Here is a 12,599-nt window from a genome sequence, read left to right on the forward strand (position 1 = left end):
TAACTCTCCCTTTTTGCTCTATCACTTAAAAAACTGTAATCATTAGTGCACATTAGTTGTAACAGCCTCTGTATTTTGTGCTATGTCGTCATGATTATGAGCACTCCCTGCTCCTGCTAGTGCTCCCCTTCCCTGAGCCTTCCCAAGTAGACCCTGCTGACTTTAAGGTCTCCTCCAAGCCTGCACAATCATTTGTCTTTCTGCGTTTGGGTTATTTTACTTAATATGCTGACTTCCAGTTTCCATCCACTTCTCTGCAAATGACATGGTTTTATTCTTTGTTACGGTCAACTCTATTGCATGTATGCAGCACACTTTCTTCTTAATCCACTCATCTGATTCTATGACTCAGCTGCTGTTAGCAGTGCAGCAGTGAACAGGTATGTAGCTATCTCTTGTATACTGACTTACTTTCTGGTCTGCACCCAGACGTGATGCCGGATTAGGCAGTGGTGGTGGTTGAGTTAGAAAGCGGCCTTCATAGCATTTTCCACAGCTGTTGTATAATTTAATCTCCTACCCAGCTGTGTATAATAAGGCATCCTTACTCCTCTCACACTTGCTGGCGGCCTCTGCCGTTTTCTGGATGACAGCGCCTTGACTGCGGTGAGGAGGAGTCTCAGTGCTGTTTGACTTACATTTCCTGATGGCTGAAACGCTCCACACCTCTTCACTGTTGTTTGGCCACTGCTATTTCTTTGTGACCATAGGCTTACTTAGTGGTTGGATTATGTCTTCATCTGGTATTGGATTTCTCGAGTCCTTTATATATTTTGGATGTTAATCCTGTTGCGGTTTCTTTCACTCCCTAAGCTGTTATCTTTACTTATGATTACTCTTGATTGTTTACTTTGCTGTAGAGCTTTTAAATCTTATGTAATCCCATTTGTTTTTTTTTTTTTTTAGGTTTATTTATTTATTGTTTTGTATAGTGTTCTGCCTACATGTACAGCTGCAGGCCAGAAGAGGGCATCAGATCACATTACAGATGGTTGTGAGCCACCATGTGGTTGCTGGGAATTGAACTCAGGACCTCCAGAAGTGCAGTTCATGTGCTTAACCTCTGTGCCATCTCTCCAGCCCCGTAATCCCATTTGTTAACTGTTGATTTGAGTCCTACTCAGGACTTTTACCTGTGTTTCTCTGACAATTTTTTTGTAGCACTTTCAAAGTTTTAGGCCTTTAATTAACATTTACAGGTGATTTTAACTTGTTGATTGATGTTATTTTTATTTTATGTGAATGAGTGTTTTGCCTGTGTGTCTGAACACAATGTCCACAGAGCCCAGAAAAGGGCATGAGATGCCCTGGAACTGGAGTTACAAGCAGCTGTAAACCAGATATGGGTTTAATAGTCAGGACCAAATACAGCCAGTGACTTAAGCGCTGAGCCACATCTCTAGTCCGTCAGGTGATTTCTACATTGAATGAAAGGCAGAGGGAGCCAGTTTCAGTTTAACATTTGGACAAGTACTTTCCCTATTGTTGAAGTAACTCTTTTCCTTCTTTGTCAGGAAGATGGCTAAGCACATACATTTATTTCCAGGTTCCCTATTTTATCCCACCGCTCTACATACTGTTGTGTGCTAATACTATACTACGAAGCTGTTGTTACTTTGGCTTTGTAGTGTATTTGAAATTCGGTTTTGTGAGCTCTCCCCTCTACTGTTACTCTTCTTGCTTAGGATTGGCTTTTATTACTTGATATCATTTGTATTCAGGTGTTGTTTTTTTTTTTTTCTTCAGTTTTGTAAAGATAATTGGTATTTTCTTAGAGATTGCATTAAACATGCAGTTTACTTTTGATGTTATGTCATTTTAACAATATTAATTCTCTCCTAGAGTGAAGTTTCCTTGTCTTCTCATTCTTCTCTTTTTTTCTTCAGTGTTTTATAATTTTTGTTTTTTTAGATGGGGGCGGGGGTCTTACAATGTAGTCCTTGCTGGCCTACAACTTGCTATACAGACCAGGACAGCCTGAATTGACAGAGATCTGCCCACCTCTGCCCCCTTAATGCTGGGGTTAAAAGGTGCGTCACCATGCTCCATCACCGTTCTGTAATTTTTACTGGCAAGGCCTTCACTTCTGTGGCTACGTTTATTCCCATGTTCTACCCCCTATTAAGAATAGGTTTCCTGATTATTTTTCTCAGTAAGGCATAATGTTTTAAGACATAACATAAAAGAATCATGACCAAATATGCAGAAATGTTATTTGAAAATGAATTTTTCTACACAGGGGGAGACAAAACAAAACAAACAAAACCCCAAAACAACAACAAAAACTAGCCCCAAACCTCTCCAATTTCTCCGGCTTTATCCACATCAACACTGGAAATATTCTATTCCAAAAATTTCTAAGAAAGGAATATACCGTGAATTTATTAAATTTTTTTCACATCTAAATTTTTAATTAAAGCTTAGTATTATCTCTTAATTGACAGAGAATGATGTTTTCATAAGTACAGCAGAATGAACTGGAGGGCTGCTGGGGTGTGCCTGTGCCATCAAACATTGTTCATAGCTGTAGAGTACGTCAACTCACTGCTTGAGAAATAGGAGAGAAATGAAGTTGGCATTTGAGAGGTAATATAACCTCTGAAATCTATTTTCTTTATTAAATTAGAAAGCTTTCTCCCATCTTTTTTGAGGAGAAGCATACAGAGAATAATGGGACCTTGTTTGGATGTCTTCTTTAAGAATGTAATCATTAAATATATTAGAGTCTAAGATAGTATCAATTTAATTAGAAATAATGTAGAACATTTGTAGGATATATACACTAAAACAATTAAAATTTTTCCAGATAACATCTTTTAGCCATCAATTTGCTAGGCACGCCTGTCAGATTATAGCAGAATGTAGGTGCTATAGATGCATATTTATTTCCTCCAATATTTCATTAGTTAAAATATAGCAATTAGAATATTTTAAATCTAAATTCAGCCAAAGCAAGATGGTTCTTTTTCTCCAAGGTGATTTCTCAAAAGCTTTTGGCTTTGATTTTATGAGATCAAAGTCTTCAAGTAGCATGGCCCTATGTGCCAAAAATACCTAAACCACTGTTTGTTTTTTTAAAGACAGTTGATTCCTTTCATTTACAATAGAGCATTACCTTGACGAAAGCTATTCCATTGGGGGACACTGTGATGTCATGCCTAATTTGGTAAAGTAAATCTGGAGGTACTCTTAGAGAGGTACAGCCAAATTTGAACTCATCATACCTGTTAAGAAAGAAAATATTAAGCAGGGACTTTTTCAGATGATAGAATAGAACTTTTAGGCATCTCTCTAATTTCATCACAACTTGTTTTTCAGACATTTAAACATGAATTCATGTAGCTAGTAATATGCTTACTTGATTCATTAATAAATATTCTTCATATGTGCACAAAAGAAAAGAAGCATTTCTTTGCCTTTTTCTTTTTCTGAGACAGGGTTTCTCTGTGTACCCCTGGCTGGCCTTGAACTTAGAGATATGCCTGCCTCTGCCTCCAGAGTGCTGGAATTAGAGGCATGTACCACCACCACCACCAGGTGAAAGAAGCATTTCTTAAATGGCAGTAATTTACAGTTTATACTAAAAATACACTAACATACAAAATTTCAACTCAACATATAATCATGTTATATTAAGCTACCTAAGATAAGTAATTCCAACACAGTTTCCACAAGTGTTCCCTGTGAAAGAGAGTACTGGACTAGATCACAATACCTGGTCTCATGTACACACAATTGTTAAAAAGAAGATTCTGTATTTCTTGTAATCCAAGAAAACACATCCACTCCTCTGACAACTTAAAATGTTATTCTCATTGAACTTACACGAATTAACAAACTGTAAGAGTTAATTCCATCTTTTGAAAAATCACAGCATGTTTCTAAGTCAAGAGGAAGTGACAGCCGGAATTAAAGCACTATTTTCAAAGCATTGCACTGGAAGCTGAATTAATAACAATAATTCTCCTTCTAAAGACCACTGATATTCATGCAGAATAAACCAGCAAGATGTAAGGCTGATCTGTCTCATGAGCCATCCAACCACAAAGCTGAATTAACCACATCACAATGCATGTCAGGTAGGATGCCACCTGCAGCAGTGGGTTAGCTGTGCTATAACCCAATTCATCTTCTTAAGGACAGTGCGAAGTACAGAGACAGATGGAAAAAGTCTATCATCTTAATGCATATAAGGCACAATGACATGACTATAAATGTATAAAGAAATCTTACTTTCCCAAATTCTCTATATGGCCAAGGCAAGTGGAAAAACAGTAGTTATATGCAATCACAATTGAAGGATATAGTGACTGGAAATCCAAAACAAGAACAGAGTTGCTATAGAAACGAGATTCGGGTTCCATAATGAGAGGAACACACTGTGGGGCTCTCATCTGGGATCTCTGCTGGACACTAGGTGTCACAGGAATATAGTTCATTGGTTTAGCAAGACGCAACATCATCGACTCCACACGGTACTGTAAAAATAAAAGGTTATTTAAATAAAAATATAGATGTCACTTGAGTATATGGTAATGTTTTGTAGATATGCCCCCTTCAGATTGATCATATGGTTTTCTACATTACAGTAATTATTATTTAGTCAATTTCAAGGTATCATTAAAATTGATTTTCAAGTTCTTCATTTTTATGTTAATTTTATATAAAAATTATCCATTAGGACTTGGAAGATGCCAAACTTAAAAATCTAAAACATGAGTAGAATTGTCTTTTTGGTTTCCTATTGCTGAGGGGTGAGTCTAATGATACTCCAAGGTTCAAAATTACTGATAACAAATACAAAGTTTTAAAAATCCAATCATTTCAAACAGGTCAAAAATAAGTATCTCACTTATGAAGAACTTTAAAGTGTACAAGAAAAATTTCTACCTGTGAACCTCTTGTTAATACATGTAAAAACTGAATGCCAAAAAGCCTTGCCATTTCACTGGTTTTTCCAATTAGGTCCAGCTGTTCTAACATTTGGAGATTTCCACGGACACGGCTAACATAATGATCAACCATTTTCCATCTGTCAAGAAAGAATCCATGCATGAATACAGGTGAAGTGAGGTTACTCAGGGGGAGAGTCACAATATGTAACTTTAAATAAAGTATGTTAAGAAGCTGAATGCCAGAAATGTTCAGGGAATAAAACTTAGCAATAATACATCATATTTAAGATAGTACTTATGATAAAGTATTATAAGGGTAATTAGTTTGAAATTCTTCTTGATTTTAGCTAACCCATACCCCTTGGCAAAAACGTATTTATCCTGGATAACATATAACTAGAGCTGGCAAGACATGCATTTAGAGCACTGTCCCATCCCTAAGCAAATCATCAAATATGTTTTTTTAATGTTAAGTTGAATATAAATGTTACTTTTTCCTTGAACTCTATCACTGAGCTATAACCTAACTTGTCTGTGAAGAACCTGATGCCAAGTCTAGTCCTTGCTGTAGTTTTATTTCACTTCCCTGAGGTTCCTCAAAAGGGAACGGAAGATTAGTAGAAACCATGAGTGAGACAGGGTGTGGAGCTGGGTGGGTGGGGAAGTGACAGGAGCTGGGGAAGAGGAAAACCATAATAATATATTGTATTTTTTAAAAATCTATTTTCAGTAAAATTGTTTTCTCACACACGTGGGAGTTGCTTTTAAAGTCTGTATCGTTTTCATCTTTACCACTATTTAATGTTGTATTTTAATAAGCCAAAATGCACTCAATTTTAAATACTGGATGACTGCTTTCTTTTTCCTTCTTCTAGAATCTAAGTCCTATCAGGGTAGCGGTGCTTAGGAGACATCTGGAGCCTGGTGTCTGCCAGTGCCCCACACAGACCTGATCAAACAGAAGACGGACAGCTGCTGAGAAAGGGGCAGGGCACTTCCCTTCACAGATGCTGAGCAAAGGAGCTCGGCTGCGAAGACGCAGCCTCTGGAGACAGGCAGGAAACCTGTCTGGACCCAGAAACTAGTAGTTACATAAAGCAGATGGTTTTTCCACTGTGTTGAGGATAAGAATGCTGAGAAAGCTCATCCCTGTGCCCCAGACAGCAGGAACTTCCAAAGACCAAGGCTGGACCAGACGTGAATCCACTCTACTCTCAGAGTAACAATGGCATGGGTGTGGCTCTACACATCTAGAACCCCACCCATAGGAGACTGAGGGAGGAGGATGCCAAGTCTGAGGCCACGATGGTCAACATTAGAGTCAGGGTTACCCTAGGCTGTGTACAGAGATCCTGTCTTTAAAAAGAATGAAATAAAGCAAATGACTTGGGCCAATTAGAAAATGTACATGACTGTTGACTTATCAGAAACAAGATCTTTATAGTGGTTAAAAAACACAAAACAAAATCTCTCTAGAATGAGACAGTAAAATGTCAGTCAAAATTATTTTTTCTTTCTTTCTTTTGATAAGTTAAGTTTTGGGAAATGTATCACCAGCAGACTTGCAGTAGATGAACTACCAAAGGAAACAGACAATGCTGATAGACACTTAGCAACTAAATGGCCCAGAAATCCATCAACTATAGAAATAAAAATGTATGTTCACACAGACTTGCGTACATACTTCCTTATAATAGTTTTATTCATAGTAGCTACAGCTCACACTGGTATCTATTAGGAGATGAATAAACTGTTGTGTGTTTTAGATGAACAGTACTGAACAGTAAGAATGAACAACATGCAATTGAATCTCACAACAGTTACAAATTTTAAAAAATTATATCGAGTTTCATCAAAGAAGTCCAACAAAAAGCAACAGATTACTAATGTTTTCATTTATATGAAGTTCTACAAGTGGCAAATTAATCAGCTGTAGAGACTTAATTAGTATTTATGAGAAGCAGTTCCTTCCTTCACGATAGGGTACTGGTTAGAGTGAAGGCATAGACTCAAAGTCACGGAACAACAGCCTTTAAGTGTCTGCGTGTTATTGTATATAATGTAAAGCTCAACACTAACTTTTAATTTTATTTTTAAAATTAACTTATTTATTATTTTACATGTACAGTAGCTTTATTGACATGTGTGGCTGTCTACCATGTGTGTCTGGTGGCTGCAGGTGCCAGAAGAGGGCACCTGGGACTTAAAGTTCCCCAGGAACTGGACTTACAGACAACGGCTGTGAGCTGCCTTGTGGTTACTGGAAACTGAACCTGAGTTCTCTTTAAAAGCAGCCAGGGCTTTAGCATTGGAGCTCTCTCTCCAGCTCCTAATGATTAAAAAGCGACAGTATCCTCTAGAGAGCGGTGAAACATTACCTGTAGAGATCTGTCTTGTTATCAAACCAGTCTGACAAGACTCGAAAAGTAAACAGGGGGAAACGCTGATGGAGAACATGAAAGCTCACATTTTCAAAAGTGTAGTTAGTCAGAGCAACCTGCAACAAACAAGGAGTGTAAGGCAGAATTATAATTATTCTTACATTTAAGTAGAACATTTGTTGATTTTTCAGTCAACCCCAGCTCATTTGGTTTTAAAAAGTCCTGATACTACTTAGAATATATCATATATGAAACCTAATTGTAAAATTTAATATCAACCCCATTTCAGTACAGTCACCCAAACTTGTCTCGTTTACTGAAGATCTCTGTCATCCCCAGAAAAATGGCACAGTTCAGCATTAAGTGCACACCCATGCCTCCTCTTTCCCTGTCTCTCTGGTTGGCTGAAAAAAGTAGAAAAGGCCATGGAGTTGATGTAAAACCAAACAAGTTTAAAGGAGGAAGGGCTGCCAAGACACTGCCAAGAGCCGAATAAGCCCACCTTCAAAGCAGTGAGTATAACACATGCATTACAGATTGAGCTAGTGCTGTGGAGAATAAATCCACACCTCTTTCTCAGAATGCAGCCGATGAGGAAAGACGAAAATAATGGGAGGGACCATTAGCATAAGACTAGAAAACAGAGTGTTAACATACAGGTAAATCAAGTTCTTAGAGGGAACTAAATGATCTAAATGGTCAGATCTACTACTCTGTGCTCTGTCCTGACAGACCACGTGACAAAATCTGAAAGCCAAGAGCAAGTTGATGGTCTAGAAGCTCCGTAAATGTATCCAGTTTTCAGGGTAACAGTCATATATTCCTTTAAGTAGCTAATATGTATCTAATAACAATTATTATTTAGAAGGCAGTGGGTTTATCATTAAGGACTTGTCCAGTGGGAATAGCAGACATGTTATGTTTAGAAAAATCACACAAGTTACAAATTGCCAAGTGAGAAACAAATAAAAGACACAAAGACTAAAAAGGAACCTTTAGAACTGTTCAAATACAGAAAACATAATTTCATGTCTTGGTATGAAATTAATACTCAAGGCCAGCTCTGGCCCAAAGTCTTGATATTCCAGAATGGCTGAGATACAAGATACTACTATCGTTCAGGATTTTATGGAAATTGTCCAATTGTCAAATTGTAGCACAGCTTGTAATCTAAGTGCTGGGGACAGGGAAAGCTCTAGACCAATGAGAGACCCTGTTTCAAAGACAGAAGGTGGATGTTCCTGAGAAATGATATGCAAGGTTGACCTGTGGCTTCCACAGACATGTGCATACAGCAATCTTCATACACCATACAACTGCACTTGAATGCACAGTTTTAAATTAGATTAAATGTGAGCATAATTTCTGGCTTATGGCACAAAGAGCAAACAGGAAGAAAACTGAGGCTACCTAAGTTTTATATAAAGAACGAACCCACTGCCTTATCTGGCATGATTAGCATGTGATAACGTTCCAGCAAGCTTGGAGAGTCGGTTGTTTCACATAAATCCAGGATAGTCACAACATCAGTGAACAACGAGGAAAACATACAAAGCATATAATCAAAAAGTAGCTCAAATAGGAGACGACACTGGAGAATGAATTTTCATCTAAACATTTTAGCTGTTATTACCCAAAGTCGAAAATCTAAAAACAACCAACTTAAAGTAGGAATCTTATATTTCACTAAGAAAAAAAAAGCAACATTAAAGATGTAAATATCATTCTAGTAAGCCCCACAAGCTTACTTTTATTGTGTGAAATAAATATTTCTATAAAGGATTGCAAATTAACCCGACAGTTTGTTGAAATCATTTAACCCAAAAGCCCAAAAATCCAACTGAATGCTATTAACAATTTTCAAATATTTTCTCTCCTAATTTGCCCAGCATTTAGATGTATTTATTATGAGACTTTCCTTCCTAAGTCTAGACTGGATTTCTTTTCTTTCTTTCTTTTTTTCTTTCTTCCTTCCTTCCTTTTGGCTTTTCAAGACAGGGTTGCTCTGTGTGTATAGCCTTGGATGTCCTGGAACTCACTCTGTAGACCAGGCTGGCCTTAAAATCCATATGCCTCTGCCTCCCTGAGTACTAGGCTTAAAGGCATGAGTCACTATGCCCCGTTTAGACTAGATTTCCTTAATGAGGAAAATTCTACAACATTGAACACAAATACCACAATATTTTGTTATAGTTGTAGACATTATTGTTTTTAAGGGTCTCGTTATACAGCCCAGGCTAGCCTTGGCTTCAAGATCTTCCTGCCTTACCTTCCTAGGTTCTGAGATTACTCATTTTTCTAGTTGTTAAGTTAGACATAATAGAAAAACAATAAATGTATAATTCTTTTTTATTTTGTCATTTTATAAATTGTTTTGCAACTTTACTTACATACAAAAAAATAAATCACAAAGCATAGAGAATTTATGCTAGTGCTCTGTAATGGGTAAACTGTTACACTGATCTAATCTTATTTCCAAACATTTTAGATAAAGTACCTTACCTCATTTCTCATAATTCTCCACAGGTTTAGTGTAATTCTGCCAACAATGTTTATCTCACTCATTGTATCTGATCCATACTCATCTCTTTCCGTTGCAAATCTGTTTTCAACTTTGTCATCTAAAAAAAAAAAAAAATAATGCAGATGTGTCAAGACTCACAGAGAAGCAGATTTTTTGGTAAATTATGCCAAAGAAAATGAGAACAATAAAAATAATTAAGAATTAAAACTAAAGATAAAATTTGATTCAATCTATTTCATATTGGAATAAGGGGACACTCATTATTTTAACTAGCAAAATCCAATTTTCTTTCTTAACTCATGTAGACATTTTGTAAAATCAATATGCTTAAAAAGACTCATGGTGTTCTCTTCCTCTTTCTATGCAGTATATATAGTTGCCCTTGGTACCGGTGAGGCGGTTCCAGCATATCCTTATATAAAATGTCTTAGTGTCTGCGTGAGACTTCGCACAGCTACATCCAGACATCCATGAACATCGCCAGGTTGTTTATGACACCAAGGACAATGCACACAGCTATTTAGTACACGTGCATTCTGCTCCATAGCTGACTCCACAGATGTGGAAGCCAGGATATTAAGAGAAAATTATGTATATTTATTTTTATTTTTGTCTATACGAAAATCCAAAACGGTTTTAATTTGAATATTTCTCAATGAAAACATTTCAGCGAAGTTTGAAAATGTACTTTGAATGTAATTCCTTCTAATACAGCTGGAGACCTAAGTCAGGGTGGGCTCCTAGGAGGCTACAAGGGGAACTCTAACAGAGAGTCCTAGTAGCAGGCGCCATAGAGACTGAAAAGGGTACCCTCTAAACAGACAAATCTCTTAGAGGGAGGGGAACACCAACCCACCTGCAAAATCTTCAACCCAAATTCACCCTGCCTACAAGACGTGCAGGGATAAAGACAGAGCAGAGACTGAAGGAATGTCCAACCAATGCCTGGCCCCACCCAAGACCCGCCCATGGGAGAGAGCCAACCCTTGAAACTACTACTGATACCCGGCTATACTTGCAGACAGGAGCCTAGCAGAGTTGTCCTCTGAGAGGTTCCACCCAGTAGCACCTCAAAACAGATGCTGAGACTCACAGCCAAACACTGGTCAATACCTAGGGAGTCATGTGGAAAGTGGGGGAAAGGAGAAAAGGACCTAGAGATGACAGGAAGACCAACAGAGCCAACTAATCCGGGCCCAGAGGGGCTTCCTGAGACTGAAGCATCAACCAATGACTACATGCAGACTGGACCTCGGCCTCCTACAAAGATATAGCTGATGGGCAGCTCAGTCTTCACGTGGGGTGCAGGGGCACGGGCTGTCTTTGACATGGACTCTGTTGCCAGCTTTTTGATCATTTCCGTCTGGTGGGACTGCCGTGCCAGGCCAGAAGGGAAGAGTGTACACTCAGTCTTGATGGGCTTGATGAACTGAGGTGGTTGGAAAGGAAACTGGTGAATACTGCTTTGAACTAAACTTATGGGCTTGATGAGAAAAATCAAGGACATCATTAAAGGATAGGGTTCTTTTTAACAGTGTCATCATCATCATCTACATTGGTGTTCTGCCTCCATTTATGTCTGTGTAAGGATGTCAGATTCTCTGGAACTGCAATTATATACAGTTGTGGGTGCTGGGATTTGAACCTGGGTCCTTTGGAAGAGTAGCCAGTGCTCTTAATCCAGCCTCCAAGGACTCTACTTTTTGTTTTTCAAGACAGGGTTTCTCAGTGTAGCCTTGGCTGTCCTAGATTTGCTTTGTAGACCAGGCTGGCCTTGAACTCACAGAGATCCATCTGCTTCTGCCTCCCGAGTGCTGGGATTAAAGGCGTGCACCACCACTGGCCAGCAAAGATAGGGTTCTTAACTGTACACCAGGGTGGCCTGGACTAGAGGAAATGGCTTTTGCCCATCTCAAGTAGCACAGAACCAACAGGAGATGACGGTGAATGAAGTCTAACCGGAGTAGAAGACGGTGGGTGAATTCCAGCCCCAGCTACATCAGGTTCCACTGGTGATGAAGTGAAAATCAGTGTTTTAATTTTGGATAAATCATGAAGTTCTTCAAGTTTCCAGGCATATTTCTATTCATATCAATTATTGAATTTTAATCTGAACTGAAATGTTATATCCACTGTTCAATAAATGCGGGACCTTTATTCCAGTTACTTGCTTGCAGCAACTTTTATTCCATCCAGCAAAGCCTAACAACACTGACAGTTCAAAAACCTAAAACTAGAAACCATATTCCTTGAAATTTGCCATTTTACCCGTCTCCTGCAAGAAGCTCCTCAGCCTCCAACTCCTGTAACACCCTGCACTGAGTGTCACTCAGGATGCGCCAGGGCTATGAATAGTTAAACAACAACCCTCCTTCTTTTAATTTAGGAATTGCAGGGGCTGCTTTTATTAATCCTTACGCTACAGTACTTCTGTTTGTTTCCGGTTTTTTCCTTTAGCATGAAAAATGTCCATTGCTGCTAGGTGTAATCCCTATACACACACAATAGAAGCAGGAAAACTACAAGTCTGAGGTCAGTCTAAGTTACAGTAAGACCCTACCCTAAACCAAACCAGACCAAACCAACCCAAAAAGTCCATTGAAAAACTAGTTATTTTTTGAAAAACAAACCAAAACCCCAGAGAGGTTGTAATAGGGGGTGTGTATGTGCGACTGAACATGTGGACATGGGAGCCAGAGGTTGACACAAGTACCTTTTCTCAATTGCTCTCCACCTTATTTTTTGAGACGTTCTCTGACTGAACCCTGTACTGATTGATTTATGAAGGCCAGCTTGTTG

The 12,599-nt window shown here is 38.4% G+C and overlaps 1 protein-coding gene across 1 annotated transcript in view; it reads right to left on the minus strand.

The window, feature by feature from the left end:
- Rev3l (REV3 like, DNA directed polymerase zeta catalytic subunit) overlaps positions 1–12,599 on the minus strand; it is a 138,874-nt gene that overhangs the window by 25,110 nt on the left and 101,165 nt on the right. Inside the window, exons 20-24 of the mRNA XM_051164469.1 lie at positions 9,779–9,897; positions 7,274–7,392; positions 4,891–5,032; positions 4,234–4,478; positions 3,116–3,224 (exon numbers count right to left, since the gene is read on the minus strand). Of these exons, the coding sequence (XP_051020426.1) occupies positions 3,116–3,224; positions 4,234–4,478; positions 4,891–5,032; positions 7,274–7,392; positions 9,779–9,897 (734 nt within the window). The remainder of the gene's footprint in view (positions 1–3,115; positions 3,225–4,233; positions 4,479–4,890; positions 5,033–7,273; positions 7,393–9,778; positions 9,898–12,599) is intronic.

Source organism: Acomys russatus, chromosome 21, assembly GCF_903995435.1.
Source record: "Acomys russatus chromosome 21, mAcoRus1.1, whole genome shotgun sequence".
In the NCBI taxonomy this organism is placed as follows: domain Eukaryota; kingdom Metazoa; phylum Chordata; class Mammalia; order Rodentia; family Muridae; genus Acomys; species Acomys russatus.